This window comes from Scleropages formosus, chromosome 11 (genome assembly GCF_900964775.1).
Source record: "Scleropages formosus chromosome 11, fSclFor1.1, whole genome shotgun sequence".
Classification (NCBI taxonomy): Eukaryota; Metazoa; Chordata; class Actinopteri; order Osteoglossiformes; family Osteoglossidae; genus Scleropages; species Scleropages formosus.
In genome coordinates this window covers 12,463,733-12,488,728 of record NC_041816.1, presented here as the reverse complement: position 1 = coordinate 12,488,728, position 24,996 = coordinate 12,463,733, and the positions used below count along the sequence as shown (strand labels likewise).

The window sequence follows — 24,996 nt, the reverse complement described above, 5'->3', positions numbered from 1 at the left end:
TGGTGGAAACATTCCTGAAGTACAATGTTACAACTGCAAGGCTTTCTGTGGTCAGTCAGCTACAGGGATAAATAGTTATTAAACTTTAAACATACCATGAAGACATGCTTTTCATGGAAAATGTGCAGTATTATGCGAAAATGAGACAAACACCTGTGGTGTTTACATATGATATATTCTGTTTTTACAAATGTGCAAATGTTTAGATGATTTAAATGTCCTGTAAAATTTATAATTTACTGTGGTATTGGCTTTAGAGTCTTTTGTGCCTTCGTCCAGAGAAGATATCGGTAAAGTGAGAAAAAAGGACAAAAATTAGTTTTGAACTTTCTTGCCATGTGGTTTTATCCTTTGATATCTCTCTAAGGTGGTTGTAAGAATGTGCTATAACAGAATTATTAGAAAGTTCAGCATTGAAAGGGGAACTCACTTCTTTTGAGGTACTTTTTCAGTGCGTGTGATGGAGCAGAATTTGTGAACTTCAGAGCATGAATACTGAACTGGAGCCCTGATCCAGTTTTATGAACCATCTGGGATTTGGCAAAACTTTTTGACTTGTTCGTACTGTAACTCTTCTTTAAACATTTAGGTTTCTGATCTTTGTTAAACACCCTCCTTTTGGAATGGCTTAAATTTCCCACTCATCGCGGATGTTTGCTGCTGGCTGTAGACACAAGGAGACAAACAGTACAGAAAAATAAACCCTTGGCTTGGATTTAGATTTGTCAGCTGTTGTCTTAGTGTCGTCTTTCACCTGTGAGAGCAACTTTCTTTGTACTTGCCCATATTTTTAAGGACTATGCTGGAGCACTTGTGAAACAAGTCCTCTTATCCTCACCTTACAACTTTCAATAGCACAGCGTCAACTCCCGGGGAGGGGTGGGGGGACAGCGGATTCCCTATGCGTTTTGCCCTACAGGTAAGGCGACTTCATTATGCTGAGTAGGTCAGCTGGCGTCACTAAGTGCTGCCTAGCCTCGCCTGGCTGGGTGTGACTGTGGATCTCAAACAAAAACGGTGCCTGCCAGGGCTAGCGCTGCCACCATGCTTCCCGCTCGCTCTCACTGACCTGCCTGCTCACCTTCGGCAGCAGCCCCCTGAACAAGGAGTGCCCCTGCCTCGCCTCTCTTCTGCAGGAGCTGAAAGTGTAAAGGTAAATCAGATTTGTGTGTCTTTTGTAATCAGGGTGGGGATTGTGCCCTCTGTTCATGTTAATTTCTTTGAACTAGAATTACCACAACCACGTCAAAGTTGAAAGTTCTCCTTTTAGCTGACCTGATCCTCGTCGGTGCCGGATTGTCACGAATCCATTCAGAGACTCAGGAAGCATGTTGCTGTGCGATGTGTAAATAAGAGTCCTTTGAGGGGCAACGCAAGCAGCTTTCCAGAACTTCGTATAACATACTTGCGTAACGACGTGTGCTGTTAGCGGTGGAACAAAAAAATGAGGTGAGTAAATGATTCCTTGAGTGAAATGTTCTCGTACAGCCATGCTGGTCTGATCCCCCCCGGGGGCATTTTCAGATACTTTTCTGTCATACCTGTAAAGATGATTGAAGACAATGATTTTTAAGGGTGCGTAGCCTTATTCCAAAAATACATATCACTAAAATCTATTTTGAAAATCTTACTTGTAAGCCTTACTGAGTAGTCGTGAAGTTTGATGTGACACAAGAACAGTAAACCCAGAGGAAAGAAGATCTTGGACACAGCAGCTAAACACTTTCCTACCTGGCAAAGTGGAAAACTCTTTAAGGTGACCAGCTTGAGGAGATGAAAGTATCTTATAAAAACTACATGACCTACAAAATAGTGTGAACATGTTAGTAAATGACGCATGGACCTGGTGTCTTTGAAAAGCCGTGTGCAGTTTATTTAGTAATCTAAACGTCATCAACTCATATAACAAAGTGCTAAGACTGATTCTGTGCTAGTGCTTTTGGAACCCACCTTTGTTTTACTGGCAGGCCATTACGGTTTTCAATATGTACGGTAACTACCCTAAAAATAACCCTTACGGTACAATATAACGTTTTATTCACGACAAGTAATTTGTTTGTCAACGTTTCATAAGTTATAAAAATAGTTGTTTCCCTAACACCTTTTAATCCTGTTAAACTTACTTTAAAGCTAAGAGTAACTGTGATGGATGTGATGAGGGTGTTCTAGGAAGGCTCACACCTGTGTTTTTTTTATCTCATAAAGAAGTTTCTGTCGGTGTGTTCCTACTCTGTTTCTTCCCCTCCTGCTTTTGGTCCCGTTGCCATACGCAAAAGGGAGATGACATGACACAATTGCGCCATTTGTGCTGGCGGGAGGAGCAGGTGATCGCAGAAGAGGAAGGGAAAGTGGCTGTGGAACGAGTGCACGTGTGATGAGTGTGCTGGGTGGGTGGATGCGGGACCATTCATCCCGACAGGCATTTTCCTCCACTGGGAAATGACACGCTCCTTTTAACTTTCCGAGCACAGTTTAACTAACCTTCAGCCGCACTTAGGCGCCGGCTCGAAATCTCGCAGCTCCGATGGTGCAATTCATGAAACGTGCCTTTTCTTCTCTGCTTGTTGATAGTTATTATAGTGTGGTGGCAGACACTGCAGGCTCAGCACATAATGAGCTGATTTTGAGTTTTGTACTGATTTGTTACTGTCATTGTCACTGTACAGAACAGCACGTGCACTTCAAGTTATGTGTTATAGAAAGCAGTTATTTAAAAAGATTCTTAAAGCTGTTTTAAATGTGGAATCATTAATTACAGTTAGTTGATTTTAGGTAGGTTAGATTTATAGATTCTTCATATCGGACGTATGGTAACTCCTACTATATGCTATAAAATACTATACTGTATTCACTACTAGTTGTGAATTATTTTGCACCTGTCTTGCTATAACTTTAGATTTCTTCTTGATTTTGCATCTTATGTTTATAAATGCTTTCTGGGTCATGAACTAAACACACACACAGAGTCTGAAACCGCTTGTTCCAAGTGGGGTTGCGGCGAACCGGTGCCTAACCCAGCAACATACGGTGCAAGGCTGGAGGGGGAGGGGACGCACCCAGGATGGGACGCCAGTCCGTCGCAAGGCACCCCAAGCGGGACTCGAACCCCAGACCCACCAGAGAGTAGGACCTGGCCAAACCTGCTGTGCCACTGCACCCCCCGAGAACTAAACACATTTTCAATTTTTTTCTTTCCAATTTCCTCCTGTCCATTTGCCTTCAGCTTTTTTTTTTTTTTTTTTTTGTATGCTCAATATGTTAAAATGCACCCCTCACCTCCTGGCAAGGAGGTATCGTTAGCCGTATTACCCGTGTATTTTTACCTGCCATAATGTGCCATTTAGAGAGGAACTTTTCACAGCATCATGTATCTCAGACAAGGTTCTGACCCTAAAAAAGCTGCCGGTCGCTGACATTTACCTGTTTTTATTGCTGTCGGAAGCACCGGTATATTTTCTGCCTCAGGCCTTATTGTACCCAAAATGTGAAAGAAGGATTACATAACTACCATGCTGTTGGAGCAGCATGGAGGTGATTCTTCCTCCTGTGAGCAGCTTAAAGGTTGATTTTAATATTTCTATATGTCTGCCTTCTCCTACATCGGATCTGCCTCTGCAGGTCAGGGTATCGCTCCCTGTTTCTAATGTTGTCTCTTTCAGCAATAGTGTTTTGTCAACATGCGCTGCAGTTAGAGCGCCCGTTGCAGCTCGTCTGTCCACCAACGTGGAAGTCTGAGCTCCTGCCCAGTTCGGCTCTGACCTCCTTATCTGAAAGAAGTGGCTGTTTCCACATTGTTTGCTATGCTGCTCCCGCTCAGGTGCTGTTGCTAGGCTCCAGGCTTGGCTTTTATTACAGGCTCGGCTCACGATCCGTCCAGGAAGTTAGTGGCATGCTGGCAGAAGGGGTTTCAAGGTCTCGTGAAAAGGGGGGAGGGATTTAAAAAAAAAAAAAAAAAAAAAAAAACCGTTGTGTAAATATTTGTATTGCAAATAAGGAGCTCAAAATATTGACCCATTTGTAAACTGTGCTGTACAGAGGGAGGCCTTGTCTTCATTCACACTGTTTTGTTTTCTCATTTAGAAATGCAACACATGACAATAGCAATGACCGATTTGAACCACTGTGATGTTTTTCACGTTATATGGGACAAAAAGCCGGTGTTCTGGTCCATTTGCTTCACTGGCTACTTTTTCCTACGGATACTGTGAGATGGAATTATAGCAGACAAGTAGGTGGGGCTGGTACCCCCTGCTGAGGTCCAACAACTGCGTACCCAGCTTTGTGGTCATCAAGAACCGCTGTTTTCCCCCTTCCTGCTTCAGTACCATGTTCCAGACTCTGTACGACTGGTTTTGGTGGGACCGGCTCTGGCTTCCCGTCAGCCTGACCTGGTCTGACCTGGAGGACAAGGAGGGGAGGGTCTACGCCAAAGCATCTCATCTATATGTCACAGTTCCATACTCAATCGTTTTCCTCGTAGTAAGATATCTGTTTGAAAGGTAAGTAATTAATATTCACATGGATTATAAGTGTAAAAATGCAGTCTCTTAAAGAAACCTTTTCAAGGACAAATGTCACTGTGTTGGTTTAAGAAATACCTGTAACCTAAAATGTCCTACTGCAGGCGAAGGCCTAGTGTTATTTCTATGGTCTGTTGTGTTCCAGCAGATCGGTGGAAAGCGCCTGCCTGTAGAATAGATGAGTGCAGAGTGCGAGTGTTTGTAGGACACCAGTGTACAGTACATTCTTGCGGCGTGTTAGCAACAGGATACACACGATGGAGTCAGGTGCCTTCCGCTTTCATTTTGCACCGATTACCCCCCCACTTTAGATTTGTAGCCACACCTGTAGCCGCCTCCTTTGGAATCGGGGACAAAATCCGACAGAAAGCGCCAGACAATGTTATCCTGGAGAAGTATTTCTGCTCCTGCTCCAGAAATCCAACACAAGTATGTCCCACACCGGCGTTCTGTGCCTTAGCCGTATTCTGTCGTGATGCGAAGTGACTCACTGCTGTCAATCAAAATCTGTTTAGAGTCACGTCATTGTACTGTTTACTTGTGAATCATGTTAAATGTTTATTTGGGGATCAGATGGAGATGTATGCATGGTTTTGAAGAATACCTGTAGTGGTGCACTAATGTTTGTAACCCATCATAGTGCCTTTTCCTTCTCTCTCCATGTACTGCACATGCACCGCTCTTTTTATTTACCCTGCAGTCCAAATCATTAACGGGGTTTAGAATCCATTGCCCAGGATTATTAACATTTCTCATTTTGACATTATGGCCAAGTTGGGCATACTTGTTTTAATTAAAAATGCTTGAAAGCATTAGTCCAAAATCCCCAGTTTTGTTGTTTTATAGCATAATGATTAATTTAACTGAATACTCTGTAACGTTAAGTGTACGGAGGGTCATTGCAAAGTCAGCTATTGAAGTGGAAAACGCAATGATCACGTGACTTTTCTTTCACAGTTAGATATTGATGGGCTGTCCAAAAAATGCATCTGGACAAGGAGGCAGGTGGAGAGGTGGTTTCGAAAACGACGAAACCAAGACCGACCCGGACTGCTGAAAAAGTTCAGAGAGGCCAGGTATCGCTTATTTTTAGGCTCACTTCTGATTCGCCGCACGTAACTTCATAAAACAGGAAAGCTCTTATGAACAAGTCCCGTCTGCCAACACCGATCAATTCGTAGTTTCTAATAAAGGTGCCAGGGGTCTGGTCAGAAACAAGCTGATATGCAATTTCTGCTTCTCTCTGCAGCTGGAGATTTGTCTTCTATCTTTTGGCTTTCATTGGAGGTCTGATAGCCCTTTACGATGTAAGTACAGTTATTGTGTACCATTACATCTGTTTGTTATACATTAAAAATGCTTCCTGGGTTTGAACTTTTGCGCGATAACGTCCGTGTTTACGTACAACTGCTGTGTTTATTTTTATGCGTAAAGTATATAGGACTTGGCTTTAAGACATCTTGATAAACTGGGTTGATAAAACATTTCTAAATACTTGCACGACTGTTATCTGTGTTGTTCGAGTGTCATTTCCAGGGGTCCCGTGAGCTCTACAGTGCACTGTTCTTGCTTGCCGGAAAATTTCAGATGGTGATTTTTAACAAAGAATGTTGCAAGATTAAATATGTGCACTAAATATTCTCCCCTGCTGGTGATTTATGAGGTATCCGAAATAAAATACGGAGAATGGGGTCTTCCAAAGGTTGTGTTCTGTCGATACGTGTCTGGAGGCCCAGTCGGGAGCAAAATCCTCTCAAGTGTCCAAGATTCAGTCAACATGTTCTGATTGCAGAGCAGCGGAATATAGTGGTATGCAATGCAATCATGTGCCAAAGACTAAAGGATACTTTAAAAGCATATTGTTTTGAGATTTCACAAGCACACTGGCATGGTATTGCCTGTCTACCTCCGAACATATGAATCTTCTTTATGTTCTGTTGCTTAACCTAGTCTTTTATCCAGAGAGACCTACAATTTTCTTCATTTACACAACGGGAGATTTTGCTGTAGCTCTCTAAGTTTCTCATTCACGGGCACAACAACAGGGCTCCTCCAGGGCTCCTCCAAGTCCATATCTTATGCTATGGATCATGTTACCGTTTGTTTATTACTCTTCCTCTTCCACGTTCCTTTTAGTGTCCCATGACCCCACACTTGATTGACTGTTAGAGAAAAGCTTGTTCTCTTACACCCAACTGCCTCCTCGTGAAGCTTAGTCTAGGAATCACTGAGCGGTTCAATAAATGATCCACTGGAAAAGAACAGGAGTTGCCCTACCAGCCACATTGATGATTGATACTATGGCATTATCTGGGAATAACAAACTGGGACAGCTGGTTGCAGAGTGATTAGAATGGCTGCCTTTGGACCCAAAGGTCGCAAGTTTGAGCTCCACCTCCATCTGTAGTGCCCTTGAGCAAGGTACTTGCCTTCAATTGCTCCAGTAAAACTATCCAGCTGTGTAAATGGGCAAATAGTTATAAGAATCTTAACACTGTAAGTTGCTTGGGAGAAAAGTGTCAGCAAAATTAATAAACGTAATCTGTTTTCATTGGCGCATTTCAGTTGACGGAGCTGTGATCTCCACAAGCTGAACAACTCCCCACAGTTAGTCAGAGCTGGCTGAATCGTAAGAGCAGGTGAAGCTAACTGGGGTGGAGTGGGGGTTCTCATTTTAAATGCGTTACTGCTGCCCTCCGATTGAGTCTTGGAAGGTTGCAGGCCAATGTAGAGGGTGATGAAGCAGAGGGTTGCTACGGGAACCACTGAGTGAGGCACTGGGACAAAGCGCTGCTCAGTGTTGGCTCTTTACATCACTTCGGTTGTATGTCGTAATTTAAACATATTTTAATCTCAATCCAAACGTCCAGTGATCTGCTTTGTGTTTCTTTGTTGTCCTTTGTGTTCTTCAGAAACCTTGGTTTTACAGCACCCGGGAAGTCTGGGTCGGTTTTCCAAAACAGGTGTGTTTTCCTCATTCAGTTTCAGAGCCGTCTCAGAACTCCAACGTGGGCCGTATGGAGCTGACAGTAATTCCCTCTCCTGCTCCAAATTAAACAGCACTCCAGTCCTTATTTGGACGTACAGCTTCAAAAGTTCTTTATTTATTTTTTGCAAGAGGAGAAATTATTGTCTGGAGTATCTCCTATTCTCTGTCATATGCCAAGGTCTAATCAGGGGAACCGTGATGTCAGCTGCATTGGCAAGGTCGTACTAACACGGGGGTCTTACCAATACTGTAGTAAAGATTGTATGGAATAAGAACGTAAGTGCACACTCTGTATTTAATTGAATGTTTGTTTCAAATGGCCTCTCTCTCCTTACTGTGGTGTTGCAGACCATGCTGGAATCTCAGTACTGGTATTACATCTTGGAGATGAGCTTTTACGTCTCGCTGCTGTTCAGCATCACGTTCGATGTGAAGCGAAAGGCGAGTTTCAGTTTGCAATCTCCCGTTCATTTATTCAGTTAGGAAACGCTTGTATCCTCTCACAAAGCCACTACGTCAGTTCTCATCTTTTCCATTGTTCTCCTTGCTCCTTTTATCTTAAATCGTGTAGATCTAGTGTATTTATTGCGGTCAGGGAACAGGTTTTCAATTATAAACCTGTGTTTAATTTTGGTTTTGCTGAAAAAGTGTTATGAAAGAGCTGGCATGCATCTGTCACAGATGTTTTAGCGTCTGTGTTTTTAAGTTATTAACAACTCACATTGGTCAAGGCATTTGATCAGAAGCAGCTCTTCTTATATAATGGCTTAAAGCTGACCGTGATTTATAATGTAACTGATTTGTTTTAATACATGTTTAATTTCTGCATGTTTTGCTAGGACTTTAAAGAGCAAATTATTCATCATTTGGCAACACTCACTCTTCTGGCCTTTTCCTGGTGCGTGAACTATATTCGTATAGGATCCCTGGTTATGATCACTCATGACGCCTCAGATGTTTTACTAGAGGTAAGTCCACAGTGACAGCATTTAACATTTTGTTGTTTTTAAAATTTCTGGTTTTCTTTAGTGCTGATCTCAAGAATGTGAAAACCAGTATGGAAATGGAACTAATTGTATAACTAGTTGTTATACGACATGGGCAAAGCATCAGGTTGTGCTGGTGTCTCGCAGCTCTTGGGTTGCGGATTCAGATGAATCAAACTCAGTTTGTGTGGGGTTTGCATGTTCTCAACAAAATTGTGTGACTTTCCTCCTGCTGCTCCCCGTGCTGTCCCCTCACAGTCCAAAGATATGTGTTTCGGGTGAACTGATCACCCGAAACTGCTCTTAGTATGTGAGTGCGGGTGAATGTGTGTGTGCTTTGCCTGTGATTGATTGGTGACCTATCCAGGGTGTAGAGAACTAGGGGCAATTCAGAGTCACCAGCTCACCTAAAACACATTCTGATCAGTATCTCCTGGATAGGTTCTGGACCACTGTTAGCCTGCATTAGAAAAGCGGTTATTATACATGGGGGAAAAATGGAAGCCTAATTAAGATATAATTAAAGATAGGTGTGATTACAATGTATATAAATAAAACACTGGTGGATTTGTTCACATCTTTCCAATTTTCCGTCAGTGTTTGCATCCTTTTTCTTCTGCTAGTCTGCAAAGTTGTTCAACTACGCCAAATGGGAGACAACGTGCAATTCCATATTTGTGGTATTTGCCATCGTGTTCATGGTGACGCGCCTCATCATCTTCCCGTTTTGGTAAGGAGACAGAGCGAACGTGTGTGTTTTGCGTACATGTGCTCGTCTGTGTTACACAGTAGTTCTAAGCAGAGACCTTTACATTTGACTCACTCTATGCGGAGAGCAGCAGACAGTCCTCCTGGGATTCTGGTCTCGCTCCCAGGTGCTTGTTGCAAAATCATCATGGGAATCAATCAGACTGACAGATTTATGGTAGGCTATAATGTAGGTTTTGTGCCACCTACACAGCACAGCCCGACAGGTGTGAAAGAGTTGCCAACAAATGCCCCGTTTCCTGCTTCAGGCTCATCCACTGTACATGGGTGTACCCAGTCGAGATGTACCCGGCTTTCTTCGGGTATTACTTCTTCAATGCGATGCTGGTGGTCCTTCTGCTCCTACACATATTCTGGGCGTACTTGATCCTCCGCATGGTGAGGAAGTTCCTCTTCGGCAATGTAAGTTCACTTCTTTTCGGAATACGGGTATGCGATGCACGGATTAACTAAATACAAAATATAAAGCACTAAATAATACAAAAAAGCTGCTCAAATATAGCACAGCATTTTGCCTAACAGTTCAACTGGAATCCGTAGACCTGACAGTAGAAAGATAATTGGTAATTGGCACGTGACACTTTCCCAGGGAAATAGTCTCTATCTCAGGTTACGCGTTCTTTAGCTGTGTTACAATGCATTGGGGTGTGTCTCCCGAAGCTCTTTATGTTTCTTCAGGTGTCTTCTTTCCATAGATAGGTGGAAACTTGCTTCTTTGTTTTGTCGCACACAAGCTTGAGAGAGCGAGAGAGAGAGAGAGAGAGGTGTGTCCTTCCTCAAGGGCTAGTCGGACGCAACCGTTTTGTGCTCCAGTTTTTCCCGTGTGTTCAGAGCATTAGGGAATGCATGACTGAAAACTCCACACCAGTGCAAGAATGTCTGATTTTCTGGAATGTCCTTTTAAGTGTGGAGAAACCTACCAGGAATGAGAAATTTGCTCACATACTGTGCCACTGGAATTTCTAATCAGCTCATTACTATTTATGGCTTTAGATGACCTGGTTCAACCTGAAACAACCAGTCTAGTAATAAAAACTTTCCTTATTTGCAATAGTTGTGCAATATCTATGGATTTTATTGTAATGAGCTCCTTTAAAATGTTTTCCTTGGTTTATTTCAGCTTATTTTCACTCAATTTATTTGAGATATAATAACTTGAGTAGCCCCCAGGAATTACACACACATTTTCAGAACCGCTTGCCCCATACGGGGTCGCGGGGAACCGGAGCCAACCCAGCAACACAGGGCGTAAGGCCGGAGGGGGAGGGGACACACCCAAGATGGGACGCCAGTCCGTCGCAAGGCACCCCAAGTGGGACTCGAACCCCAGACCCACTGGAGAGCAGGACCTGGTCCAACCCACTGCGCCACCATGCCCCCATCCCCAGGAATTACATGCACTGAAAATTTACTGCATTTTCAGCATGTTAAAACTGACATCTCATTAGATGCTGAATCAGCATTATTCAATGGACATGTTAATTCATTACTGACATATGTTTATTCGAACCCCAGTGTCTTGGATCGTCCTGTCTCCTTTTTCTTTCCTCTTTCCATTCTACTAAGTAGATGATAGTATTAGTCACTTAATTTCCACCCCACCTAGACCTGATTTCACTGGTCATTGCTGTTCAATTCCCGCCTTCCTCTCCTACAATCACAAAGTCCCATTGTTTTCTGTAGACTAAAGTCCATTTAAATGAATGAGCTGTGAGAACATTATCTAATTATGAGGAGATTAGCAAGGTGCTCGTTCACTGACGGATGTAATTGAAAATATGTCAGTTGCAATTATCTCCCTGCGCAGGAGGTTCGACAGCCCTTTCTTATAGACGGCCTAATTATTAATGACTTAAAGAGATTTTCTGGGAAAACCATTCTTCTGTCAGCTCTGAGTTTAATAAATAACTCTTTGGCTGGAGTTAGGGGCGGGCACTAGAAGATTTTCAGTCCTTTTTAAAATTTTAAGTGTGAAAATACGGGATTGAGCTCCTGAACTGTTTAAGTGCTTTGTTCCTTTTCCCCGAGATGCCTAATTATTATTAGCTGGAGACGCAGCCATGCAGTCGTCTGTCTGCGTCATCCGCAGAGGTTCGTGTCAAAGAGGGAACCTTAAGAGGTGTTGAAAATGAAGCGAGTCTGTGAAAGATTTAGCCTGCCTCACAGAACGGAGATGACCGAGAGTTCGAGGCTTTACAGAGTAACACGCGGGAGCACGCGTGGCACGAGAGGCTGTTCCACCATCGGCGCAGCCCCGTCACACTCTACATCACAAGGATTAGTCCGGTTAGTGATGGGTTGCTCTTTCTCTCAATCCCCGTGACCGCCCACGTCTCTTCGCTCGGGCCTGACCGCAGCTGACGGGTGATGAGAGGAGCGATGAGGAGGAGGAGGATGAGGAAGGAGCAAGCAATGCGACCGAGGAGGAGGAAGAGGCACGGCAGAAAGTGAGCAACGGTGCGGGAACACGAGCCCTGAATGGCACTCGCTCGCTCCAAGCCACGGCGCCCGCCTACTGAGGACTGGTTGTGCAAGCGAGACGAGGTGATTCACAGGAGAGTGCGCTGAACAGTGCCTTTTACCAAGTGGAAGTATTGACAATGAAAAAGCAGGCTTCTGTAAAGAAATGCAGGCAGGACCCTGCTCAGGAACTGCTTTCCTCATTAGAGCATCCATGTTCAGTAAAGCGAAAGCATGCGTTCATGCAGTGCCCAACGTCATACCAGTGTCACATAGCTCATGTCAGCCTTAATGATGATGACATAGAGTTAAGTGGAAGAACACTAACCTGGAGGTACCTGCTAACATCCCATCATTTTTCAGTTTTAAAAAAAAAAATGATCTCATCTCTTGGGTCATACCACCTCAATTCATGTATCAAGGTTTGTCGTGTTATCTGCTGCCTTGCTTGACTCGTGCTGGCAAGAGGAGGATATGTTCTCGGGCAAGGTTAATATAATTTTGAAACTGGTTTCTCCAGCTGCTTTGGGGAAAAAACCCATGAAACCTCTGAAAGAGCGGTAAGAGCAGCCCCCCTGGAGTAATCCTCGCTCAGGTTACAAGTCATCACATGGCGTGTGCTTAGCGCTCGCTCCGGGATGTGTCGAGAGCATGTTCTGTTATGTGTATTACCGGTTTTATGGAATGAGTCTCTGCAGCTTACGCTTTAAGCATGACCTTGCGATACGTGGCCATGCGTTGATGGAGATCTGGGGGAGATCGCTGCAGCTCCCCCTCCCTTCGTTCACAAACACTTTCAGCGACGGCCTCAACGCTGCGGGCTGCATCCCGCTTTTAAACAAGTCAGATTGACTTTTTGAAAGGACCGTATGATTTGGGCACTCATGCTTGACTGTGAACTATAGCAAACTGTGTATCTACAAAACCCTACAAGACAAAAACAGTATGACTGCATTTACATCAGTATTGTAAACCAATTGCATATGCAGAATTCTTTATTGTAGAATATATGCGAAGCGTATTTGTAATACGAACCTTTTTGAAGTGTAATGAACTCATTAGAATGAATGAGTTTAATGAAGTTCGTGTCAAAAGAACCACAGGAACTGCAGTGTATGTTTTAATTAATTAGGAGAACATTGTATTTTACTAGTACTTTGTTAGTGTTTTACCTCTATCTGGGAAATGTGTCAGTACTGGCTTCAGTCCAGATGCTATAATGAAACCATTTACAGTTTTCTTCTGTACAGCAGGATTGTGTGTTCACTTTCAGAAAAATAAACAGCGCAGAATATGGCAGAAAACAGACCGTACCCAGTTCCCCTGTCAGTGTGTGAGCTGTTCTGTTTCTAATTTCTCCCCAAGAACATGGTTCTCTTCCCTGCCTTTTAGAACTGCCCTGAAGACATCTTCGATCCTTAAAGAATGTATCAGGTTAATAGTTGACAGAACCAAAAATGTCATGTATGGGTTCAGCTGTTGAGTTTCATTTCATCGCACTGTATAATTCAAGAATAAAACAGAAGTATGTCAGACTGTGATTCCTTTGTGTACTCCTGTTGTTTTTGGTCAGGCCATTCACTTTTTTACTTTTATTTATCAGACGCTTTTCCCCAAAGTGACTTCCAGTGAACTCTATGTAGTGTTATCGGCCCACACGCCTCATTCACCAAGGTCACTTATACTGCTAGATAATCTACTTACAATGGGTCACTCATCCATACATCAGTGGAACACTCTCTCTCTGGGTCATTCACACACTATGAGAAAATCTGAAAAGCATGTCTTTGGACTGTGGGAGGAAACCAGAGCACCTGGAGGAAACCCATGCAGACATGGGGGAGGACAGGCAAACTCTAGCAGGGGTTGAACCCACGTCCTCTCACGCCACCCAAGTGCTGTGCCGCTGGACAAGGTGTGTGTGTGTGTGTGCGCGCGTGCACACGCCTTTTTACTGCAGTATGACAGTGTTTCTAGAGAGCAACATAAGACCACAAAAGAGAGCCTGTCGGTGAAACCTGCAGTGGCCACTAGAGGGCGCTGTTCACCATACTCGAAGGTTTCGAGGCGCATTGGCCTGTGGGGTTTTCTGCAGGGCTCCCCTCTCATCACTCACTCCCTGAAATACTGCATATCTTTATTTTAGGACTGTTCATGAGGTGTGACTTAATATAGTCGGGCAGTAACGAAACGGTCAACGCACGCTCTTATGGGGAGGAAAATGTGAGTCGTGCGAGAGAATCCACGCGCACGTCGGCCGGTTTTGAGAAGCCAGACAATGCCGAAATTCCCGCTGTGAAGTAGCGGTGAACGCTCCTAGTGCTCCCGCGTGACAGACCCGCGCGCCGGAATGAGAACAATGTGTGCCGCCACTAATAGCCCCAGGAATGTCAACACAGAGGGTGGTGCTGAGGGTGGGGAAACACGGCACCCGGGCAGGCCGAGCAGCGGACCACCACCGCTGTCGCTGCCCTCAGGCCTGACACGGTCCAGCGTGGAGGCTCGGAGACCTGCTTACTTCTGCGCTCAATCTGGGGATGCCTGAGGGTCCGAGGGGCTTCATGCAACACCTCATTCACAACTTGTGCCTGGTGGAGAAGGGGGTTTCTTCCTCCGTGAGCGAGTGACAACTATCCAGAGTGCAACAGGGACAGGCTGTGTGTGTGTGTGTGTGTGTGTGTGTGTGTGTGTGTGTGTGTGTGTGTATACGTGTACGTCCCCTTGCTCACTGTCTCTCACCAGTCCATATTGTGAAGTCCTGTGCCTCTGTTGGGCCTGTGAACACATGTGTGATGTGTGGATCTGATGGGCTGGAGAGAATATTCTTACTTCAGTCGCATTATACATTACGAGCCTTCAACACGGCAACACTAGTACATTTACATTTATTTATTTAGCAGACGCTTTTCTCCAGAGCAACTTCCAATGAACTCTGTGTAGTGTTATCAGCCCACACACCTTATTCACTGCAGTGACTTACACTGCTAGATACACTACTTACACTGGGTCACTCATCCATACATCAGAGAAACACACTCTATCACTCACACACTACGGGGGAACCTAGTACTGGGGTGACTTCTGAAAACAACTCAAGAACATCTAAAAGGAAAAAAAAAATCTATTCTTTTAGTGGTGCAGCTGGTAGCATAGTGCTTAGCGCTGCTGCCTTTGGACACGGGTTCAAGTCCCACCTACAACTGTGGAACCCTTAAGGAAGGTACTTACCCTAAATTGTTCCACTCAAATTGCCCACCTGTTTAAACGGCTAAATAATTTTAGGTAGCATAACATTGTAATTTATTTTGGAGAAAAATCAGCTAAGTGAATAAATATAAATGTGGTGCAGATACCTCTGTGGGTTTCGACACAGGTTTGAATCCAGCTCGGTCTCGGGTGGGGTTTGCATGTTCTCCCTTGTTTGTGTGGGTTTCCTCCGGGGGCTCTGCTTTCCTCCCACAGTTCAAAGACGTGTTTCAGCTGAGCTGGTGACTAAACTACCCTTAGTGTGCGAATGCCCCGTGATGGGGTGCTGTTCCCTCCTTCACACCCTCTGTTTCCAGGATAGGCTCCCGCCCATCACAATCCTGCACTGGAAAAGAGTTTGCTGATCATGGAGTGGAATAGCTTATAAAATGTTTACCAAAATTATCAGGCTAATTTGACTAATCTGTATTTGCTCAAAACCTCCCTGGAGAATTTTTAATCCGGAGAAGCATTTAAGCGGAGACACTTTTAGAACTCGGTACGGCAAGGCTGTGTGCACCTGGGAACTCTCCCGGTACGGAGGCCCAATTAGCCGGAGTGACTAAATGCCGATGACACCGCCGCCCCCCCGTGGGAAAACTCCGCTAAGCTCCACAATGGCCCTCTTTGTCATGACAGTGGCCTGGCTCTCTAAGAAAGCCAGCGAAGGTTGCCCGAGGACCTGTGCCAAGAAAGGGACTCCCAAAAGTGAGAAATCAAAGTGATGGAGAAAGGATTAATCCTCCCCTGACCCATCTCACTAGAGTCTATGAGGGCGAGGCCCTTTCTGGATACAGTCTCTTTAGGGGATTACTCTGGGGGCTTATTCACAAGTAGGAGAAGGGGCTTAATTTCCGCCCGGCCACCGGCACACGGGGCCACCCGCGCACAGGGCCGGGCTCGGGTCCCAGTCCACCGCCTCGGACCTCTCTTTCTCCAGCGGCCCGTTCATTTGAGCTTGGAGCCGTTTTCTCCCCACCACCCCTCCGCCGTTGACTCTGGTCACACGGAGTGAGTCACAGCCATCTGTGACACTGTCCGCACCCTGGTTAAACTCATCTGCAAAAAGCGAAACATTCCCACGTAGCAAGGTGAGTTGTGCCGTGCCAAACCAGACCGCTGAGGGCATCAACAGTGGCGGACTTACCTGGATGCATTTTCAATTATTGACTGAGTGTAGCAGCATGTACGGAGCACAAAAATCTCACTATCGAGGCGTCATCGACACTGGATCGCATATAAATCCGTCCTCCTTTTCTTGAAAAGAGATGCTGTGTTTCTCTCCATCCACTAGAGAGCCCCTGAGTGACATTTTTCTTCCATAAAAACCACTTTCCGCTTTTATACGGCGGTCACCTTGGAGATTGTTTGACTTTTGAAGCTTTGGAATAAAGCCACATCAACAGAGGCTATCCAGTACCTTCATAGTTTTAACAGTATTTTTAATCATCATAATTTAGATTTAAAATATACTGCCAGTCCTGTGTGAGGCAGACATAAAACATTACTTTACTCTTTAGTTTCTTGAAACACCAGAAATCTGAGTTCTGCTGGATGTCATCCGTTATAAATTTAGCCTGTTCTAAACACAAGTCAGATTATTTTCGCTGAACCCAGTTTAGCACTTTAGTTTTCTTTAAATGCAGTTTTGTACATATTTTTCTATCATTTAAAGATAGTAGCGTTGATAATTTTATTGAATCCATATGTTACAATGTGAAATACAAGAAGTGATCAAACATATTTGAAAATCAGCTTAAGTTTAATTTCTCGTATTTTTATGGCAATAGCCACTGCAACAGGTGCTATTGCCATTATTACATTTACATTTATTCATTTAGCAGAAACTTTTCCCCGAAGCAACGTACTGTGGATCTGAGAGAGAAATGCAATGAGAGCATGATATCAAGAGGAGGAGAGATTTGGATACAGACTCGTGATTCTAGAGTACAGTCAATTTGTCACATTCCACCATATGAACCAGTATACATCACACGGATGGCTGCATAAAGGTCTACCCGTTATTTAACAATTCTTATCCAAAAATTATTAAACAAACAAAAATAAATGTTTATCATGCACTTATGACATCAGGGGAGAAGTGAGCCCAAAAGAGGTGAGTTTCGAGACCCTGCTAAAATATAGAGATCCAGCAGTTCTGAGTGGGGGGGGGGGGGGTCATTCCAACACACTGGAGCAAGAACCAAGAAGCTTTGTGCTTTTGATATTGGACCTTTTGTGTGTAGGACCACCAAGTGGGCGGAGGTGGAGGAGCATAGCAGATACTTAGTAAATATTGTCTAGATTCATGCAGCAGGCAACCCAACACATTGCCTGTACAACAAGAGTAAAACATACAAATTAAGACACAATACCTAGATCAAGGTACTGATGCTGAATGGATACAGTAAGAATATCCAGCATGGGGAACTCATTGTGAGCTTAATTGTGTCTCTGTAAATCACCTTGGCCAGATGCCAACTAAATTCTGTGAGATGTATGTTGCTTGGGAGAAAAGTGTCTGGTAAATGAATGAATGTAAACGTAAACGTAAATTGAAGTATGTAAGTTTGGTTGTTTTTAACACTGACTAATGAGAGGAACCCATTGTATAGTTCAGCGTTTATAACACAGGACTCTCAGGGAAAGATCTCCGAGTGCGGCACTCAGTGGACCAGCACTGTACCCTGATTTACTTTACTCCACGTTTGAAAGGCTGACGGCACTGTGAGAAAACGCCCCCTAGCGATGACTTCGCGCATTACAAGCAAACCACGTGTACGGTTGCGGCCCACTAAAAAGATTGACGATAAGAACGACCAATGAAAATGGAGAGTCGCTCTTTCGTAAGCTCTCGTACCCAATCATTGCGCAGCAGGGGCAGTCCCGCGCTTTGGGAGGCGTGTCAGCTGGTTCAAGTTGAGTTTGCCTGCAGTTGATTAATTTGGTGAAAAAGTTCACGGCAGCCCGAGCTTCCTTCGCACGGCGGCCCGTGAACCGCAGCGCCGAAGCCCGCTGGCCGAGTCCCGCATCATGCCTGACAGACACGCGATCCACCTCCTTTTACTGCCTCTGCTGCTCCTCAGCACGGCGCTGAAGGCAACGCCAGGTACGGCACGAGAACACCTGCGTAGTTATGATTTGAGCACCACTTTAAAGTTTAGCGCTTCATTTTCAAAAAGTGCGAAGTGGCGTGGACGAAATGCACAAAACAGGCTATTCCCCACTTTTGGGTTCGTGCATCCGCGCCGCGATGATCATCACTCCCATCCATTGTTGTGAGGACTGAGATCTCCGTCCGTCCCTTTAACTTAAGACTTAAGTTACTCCTCGCTGACAGCAGCAGCAGCATCGCGATCGCACCTCCCTCCGCTCGCCTTCATACGTGGAAAGAGCGTCGGTCGCGCGATCCGCCGTGTAAATTGGGGGAATCGCGGTGGAGGTGATTGTCTAACGATCTAATTCCTTTGGACAAATCATGTGTCGGGAGGATTAATAATAATGAATGCTTTGCACTATTGTAAAGAACTGCGCGACTTTGATTGGAACAACCGGCTTGTTTGATGCGCGCTTCAAATTTTACCTGCCTGGTCGTATAATAATAGTCTGTCATCATCGCACTGGAATAGACGGGTCTGTTACTGAATAAGAGTTAAAAGTGTTTTATGACACGCTTGTCTGATGATTGCTTATAATAATATCCTCATGTGTGACTTGTACAGTTTGGTTACACTGTACACAGTGTATCTGTCAAGATACCTGACACTGACAGACTTGATCATCAGACTTGTTTCATTGTCATTACTGGTGTAAATGCAGGGTTTGACAGGGTGGAGGTTGGTTTACTGTAATGTTGGCCCTGGACAGAGAGGGATAATATGTTAAACAAACACAATACACACACACTTTCTGAACCGCTTGTCCCATACGGGGTTGCGGGGAGCTGGAGCCTAACCCGGCAACACAGGGCGTAAGGCTGGAGGGGGAGGGGACACACCCAGGATGGGACGCCAGTCCATCACAAGGCACCCCACGTGGGACTCGAACCCCAGACCCACCGGAGAGCAGGACCCGGTCCAACCCACCGCACCACCGCACCCCCCCTAGGAAGAGAGCTTTCTTCTCAAAACAAAGAAACCATATCCTTCATCCCTCCTCCTCGCCCTGTCCGCTAAACCCATCACAGCAATCCCATCTCAACCGCAAAATCTGTGTCGCAACCAACATAGCAGATTGTATAATTCTGTACATTTTTTAGAAACAAGTCATAAATGCATCAATGTTAATTCAGTGTAAGAACCCAGAACATTGTTAACAATGTTAATCATGTAAGAACCCAGAACATCTGTGCAGAATGGGGGGGGGGCTGTAAAGGCCACACCTCTTAAGAACATAAAGTGTGATGTTAGACTAAAACATAGTCTTTAGATAACCAACCTTATCACGGTTTACCCATTTATACAGTACAGACAAGGTAATTGTATGAATTCAGGGTTGGGACTGTCATCAGGGGAAACAGAGCAGGAGGGGGGTTTCAAACCAGGATGGTCACGGTGTAAGAAAGTGCTCTAACCATTATGCCACCTGCTGGCTGTGGAGACAGCGCTGCAAATTATTTCCCTGTGCCGTTACTGGGACTACAGTCTCGTGTCTTAGCATGTGGCCTTTTCTATTTAAACAGCAAACTGGGAAGAAGACACCGACCTGGTGGTCCCCTTGGAGATACCCCTGGACCAGATCCACCTGCTGAAGGGGGCACTGGGGCAGGGAGGTCGCAGACGAGGCCATCGATCCCTAGAGCCGACCGAAAGCCTCGGCTCTGAGGGTCATGAGGGCAGCCTGTGGCTTGTCCTTCCAGCCTTTGGAAAATATCTTTATTTGCAGCTCAGAAGGGATGTCGGGTTTCTGTCCGAAGACTTTGTGATCGAGGAGAAGAAAGGCAACGAAACGACCCGATTGCAGAATTTCCCTAGCGCCGAGTCCTGCTTCTACACAGGGAGGGTTCTCAATCACACCAACTCCTTTGTGTCACTCAGCACTTGTGGTGGCCTGGTAATAATAATAATAATAACAATAGTAATAAAACTTGTAGTAATATGAGATTTAAAGAAATATTATTAACCATTATTTAAATGGTGCCTTTGTCCAAAGCAGCTTATAATGCTACATAATCAATTCTAAGATGGTTTACTTGTACTTTTACACAGCATGGTATTTTTACTGCATCACTTCTTCAAGAATACTACATGAGGGGCAGGATTTGAGTCAGGAACCTTCAGATTACATGACAACAGCTCTAAATGCTATGCTGCCCCGCTGCCCCTAATCACATGGGAAACTTTGGCACTAGACCTGCTGTTAACACATGTGGCTTGGCAGCGTTCATGCTGCAGGCAGCCAGTGTGCGAGTGGTATTTGGAGGCCTCGGCGCAGGATGAGTAGCGGCATTGTGACAGGAGGACAAGCGGCTGATTGGCCTGCTCATGGGCTCACTCGCGCCCTTTGCTGTAGGGCAGGCTGGAGAGTAAGGTGGTCCGACAGACATTCCTCCTTGTGTTTGCGTACGCCGAGCTTTTGAGTACGTCTACACAAATTCTTCTTCGCCGCACCTTGCCGTTCGCTGTCAGCTGTCGTTTTAGCCGTCAAATTTGTTAATCCCCATTATTATACATGCCAGGTTGACTTCATGGTAGTGAAAAATTTTCATTTTGCGAGAATAGAAAGATAATTTTCCTTTGATGCTGGAATTAACATTTTCAGATGATTTTTCACTGTCGTGTTTACCCCCGGTGTGTGCTTGGCACTTTTTGCGTGTCTGCGCTGAATGATATTATGTGTAGGACATGAGATGATTGTTACTGCTCTCAAATCCAGCTGTCGAAGAAATGTAAATAGCATCAGATGACGGCAATCGCAGCGGATCTGTCTAGAGGCCATCGGTCCTTTCCTGAGATTGTGTGGGTATTTTGACCGGTTTTGTCCTCTCCAGTGGACTCTTTGGGCACCTCTGTTCTGCTGCCAGGTTGCGGAGTTGATGTAAAGCGGCAAAAGCTGAGCGTGCCCCGACACGGTTCACAGCGGAACTTCACGTCAACTTTATTGTTTTGTTAAATCCCGCTTGTTCCGGGCAGGAGCTCCATTAAAGGCTACTGAGAGAGACATGCTTCCTAGAGGCGTCTATGTTATTGTATCAAAGCCCACTGAGCATTTTAGGGGATAGGCCAAGTGATTAATTGGCTCCAACTGCTTCGCCTGCTGGAGATGCAGCTGCTGATGGTCTCTGGGTGTGAATTTAATGGGCACCTTGGATGTCATTCCTACATTTAGCATCAGAATCATGACTGACAGATAACCCTGTATTTGACATTTCAGAGGTTGAGTTTGCTCTTGTAATAGTTGTCCAAGCTCTCCCTGGATCAGTTCACCATAGTAAAGACATGGTGGAATAATTGTACTCTTTAGTGTTCTAAGCTCTCTTCTACATGTGTTTCAGTGTCCGGTAGAAATCGCTGTGTCGACTTAGTTTCGCTTACCTTTACTGTAGAAATAACTGTAATTAATTATACTGGAGGAGCTCGGTGGTGTCTGGGAGGATGTGACCCTGCACGTCTAAATGCTCGCTTTTGGTAGTGTGCGAGCCCCCGGTCCTCTTATCTTAATCCTTTTAGCTGGGGCGCCTGATCGCTATCTGCTCCATTCATTCCCTCTCCTTCATCTTTTTGCATGATGTCATTTTTTTCAGAAGTGGGTTCCTTGCCTTCCTTCTGAGAGCTTATGGAAACGGGGTTGGGGAGAGTGCTGTGAATGTACCCCCCCAGCAGAGCACTGGCTTCCCCTGATGCTTATCTGCAGCCCTCCGTGGCTTTTGAAGAATCTCAAGGAGTCCTGTGCTTGACGTGTTAATTACTGCACTATGATAAAGCACAGCCGTATTGGCCTGGCCGGGCTGTATAAATAGGCTTCGTGTGTATTAATAGAAGGTGTGTTGTGTCAGCAGACTTGGCTCGAAGCTTAGGTCTAAACTTGGCACCCGTGGGTCTCTAGTGATGGACTTGTGCTCTTCTTGTAAACTGCTTGCAGTGTGGCGTTTTCTGTATCTTTTTTAACAGCGCTTCAGTGATGTGTTTTGGTTGTTTGCGTCGTACTCCGTCATGGTATAATGCCGTGCTTTCGCTTCCTCAAGCTGAACTAGTGTTTGTAGAAATGCGTGGCCAAAAAAAAAAAAAAAAAAAAAGATGATTTATGTTAAAAGACCATTACAATCATTTCATTTTTAGCTGTCATCATGGAATGAAGCAGGTGGATGTTATGTAAACCTTGTTTTTCAGCAAAATATGCGTTTGCTGTATCTTGCTTTTGAAAATCAGGGTTTTTAAAGTGTACAATAGCTCATGATGGATTTTTTTTTTTTTTTTTTTCTTACCAATCCTCTTCGGAACATCCCATTACAGTGCTAATTAACTGCTTAATAAGCACCGGTCTCTCCTTTTTGATCATGTGGGATGCTGCCGAAGTGCAGCGAAGGAAAACTGGCTGAAGTGCACGCGCTGGTGTGTCGGTGTGCTGGGATGAAAGCGAACGGTGTGCAGCCTCACACCGTGGGCTCTGTCAGCACTCATGCCTGCTGTCTCCCCTACGACAGGGCTGCAGACATGAGGTGTCCAAATGCACAGCGCTTGCACGTCAGCAAGCGTTTAGCGAATGCTCTTTCCTATCTTACATCATAAGCGGGTTGAGCAGCAGCCTTGGAATGAAGTCATTTGTGTTTCCATCAGCAGTAAAAAGTCCACCTGGGCAGCAATTATATAGGAGAAACTGGGCAGAAGAGTGAAAGCGAAGTGATCCGTAAGCATCCTCACCTCTTGGAACTACCGCAGAAGAGCTGGGAAGATATGTTGACCGTTTTTCCAGCCAACGTACTCAAATTTTTGACTGGCACTCCATGTGGCCTGAAGCGAGAATCTGTATGGGCTGAATGGAGTCCATTCAGTGCGAATGTTTTATTGTCTTGCTGCTCGTACAAGCCCACGTTACAGTATATGGGATGACTCCGTTATAAAGCTACTGCTGTCGGAGTTGATGGTAACTTGCTTTATTCCGCTCTCTTAAAAGAAATTGACAAGGTCTCCTCTGTATTTATGCGATGGTACTCCAGAGAGCTCTGAGCACATATAATTCTGCGTGACTATAAGAATCCTTGAAATGACTTAAAATGTATGAAGGTGCTTGCAGGATATTGCTTTCATTAGGCAATATTGTCCTTAATTGTTTACCCGGGGATCAATATGTTTCTCTGTTTCAGGGTTATTATTCTTTATAAGTGCATTGTTGCACAGCTTGCAGCACTGGCAGCGAAAAGTCATTTTCGTGTCATTACTGGGAACATTTAGGGCCAGCCGAGGGGAAATGAGATTTGCGAGAGGGCACGGAAGACTGGTGAAAGGTGGAGTTTTAGTCAAAGCAGTTATTGTGTGCAGATGATCTATGGGTTGTGGGCTTTTTCTGCCAGAGTTAGGACAAAATAATTGGTATTGGTTTGTATGCATGTAAGTGCTAATGCCTTGCCTTTGTCTGTGCGCAGACCGGAGTGGTGCACACTGGATATAACACCATGTTTATTGAACCCGTGGCTGTCGCTCACGACTCCTTCTCGGGCGTGGAACACAAGGTTGTCAGACAGAGACGGTCCACCGAAGCCCAGTCTCCTGTGACAGAGACACGCCCAACGGCCTGCGGAATCATTCAAGGTAAGGAGTAGGTTCTTTGCCCAAGGAATAATGTCTTGGATCGCTTCTTATTTTGAAGGATATGTGTCAATGTTCCTTCTTTTTTTGGTAACGCTTGTTGCGGTCAGGGTTGCAGGTTGCAGTATATTTTTGCTCATGGGAAGTGTAGTGTGCAAATAATGGTTTGTTAGTATAGCCATTTAAAAAAATTTATTTCAAAAGTGTTTTTTTTTTTTTTTTCTTCTTCATGTTGCTCAGATTATTGTTGCTGTGTGCTACCATTTTCACCCAATAATTTTCCCCAGGCTTGTTTAAAATCTCAGATCAGCAGGCTTAATAAATCGCTGGTTTCACAGCAGCATTTAGGACATCACTGCTCTTTTGATGTTCTGGCAGTTTAAGACTTAAAGAAAGGATGGAGGTAAAGCTGCTTCGTTTTCCTGTTTGAAATCCATGTCTCACTCCCCAAGCTCTTACTGGGTCTATTACTGCTTAATGTAAATGTTGTCTGCCAGTAATAACGTGCTTCTCCTACTGTGTTGTATTTATTAATATTTAGCATGTTCTCTAACCCTAGGGTAGTTCTTTGTCAGTCTTACTTCTCATGTGTGAGGAATTTTCAGACCAAGATCACCTTTTTTCTTTTTTTTTTTACTCTGGGTCAAAGTTGTTGGCACTGTCAGCGCTGTGATTTGGAAGAGGAAGCACTTTTGAATGCAGTTGTGTTATGGGACTTGTAGTTTCACAGCAGCACAGATTGTCTCAACATCTGGAAGCTTTTACCGCGAAAAGAATTTGGTTGGGATCTCCCAGTTCACTGTACTTTTGTGAAGAATTTGAAGAGCCCTGCTCTAAAAGCAAAAGGAAACATAATAAAGTTTTGTATGGCTTCATATAGTCGGGCAAACACTGCTCACTTTGAAGCAAAATGCATTACTTGTGCATGTATTTTCACACACTCGTTTGGCCGTGGAAACGCAAGTGTCTCCGCATTTGCCGTTATAAAGAGGCTGTGTTTTCATCTTGGACATACTATTTAACTACTGTGATGAAGTACAGTTGTGTAATCTAAAAAAACATGTCTGAGATTATTACATAATTCCTTTGAAGGATAGGCCACCAGCGCTTTTGACAACCTGTATAAATAAATTTTTTCCATATGTTCATATCTGGACGTGAGCAGGGATTTTGCTGTAACTGAAACCCTCTCTCTGTAAAGGGCTGGTGACTTTGCCCGTTTTTGGACGGTCTCTCTCGTGGCCAACGGATGAGTTGATCCCTTCGCTCCCCTCCTCTAGGTG

General features: G+C 44.7%; 2 protein-coding genes across 4 annotated transcripts in view; both read left to right on the top strand.

The window, feature by feature from the left end:
- Positions 1–1,075: 1,075 nt before the first annotated feature.
- Positions 1,076–13,261, top strand: cers3a (ceramide synthase 3a). 3 transcript variants are annotated; one of them, XM_018763858.2, is made up of 11 exons: positions 1,076–1,153; positions 4,323–4,499; positions 4,832–4,949; positions 5,478–5,596; positions 5,770–5,827; positions 7,433–7,483; positions 7,858–7,950; positions 8,349–8,477; positions 9,119–9,225; positions 9,512–9,665; positions 11,621–13,261. In XM_018763858.2, the coding sequence occupies exons 2-11, from the start codon at positions 4,327–4,329 to the stop codon at positions 11,780–11,782; spliced, it is 1,164 nt and encodes a 387-aa protein (XP_018619374.1). In that variant the 5' UTR covers positions 1,076–1,153; positions 4,323–4,326; the 3' UTR covers positions 11,783–13,261. The 3 variants fall into 3 exon arrangements, with proteins under 3 accessions (XP_018619374.1, XP_018619373.1, XP_018619372.1); XM_018763857.2 differs by lacking the exon at positions 1,076–1,153 and adding an exon at positions 1,373–1,449; XM_018763856.2 differs by lacking the exons at positions 1,076–1,153; positions 4,323–4,499 and having other exon boundaries at positions 4,574–4,949.
- A 4,656-nt stretch (positions 13,262–17,917) lies between these two features.
- adamts17 (ADAM metallopeptidase with thrombospondin type 1 motif, 17) overlaps positions 17,918–24,996 on the top strand; it is a 72,786-nt gene continuing 65,707 nt past the window's right edge. Inside the window, exons 1-3 of the mRNA XM_018763477.2 lie at positions 17,918–18,078; positions 19,651–20,021; positions 23,551–23,716. Coding sequence (XP_018618993.2) covers positions 18,003–18,078; positions 19,651–20,021; positions 23,551–23,716 — 613 coding nt within the window. The 5' untranslated portion in view covers positions 17,918–18,002. The remainder of the gene's footprint in view (positions 18,079–19,650; positions 20,022–23,550; positions 23,717–24,996) is intronic.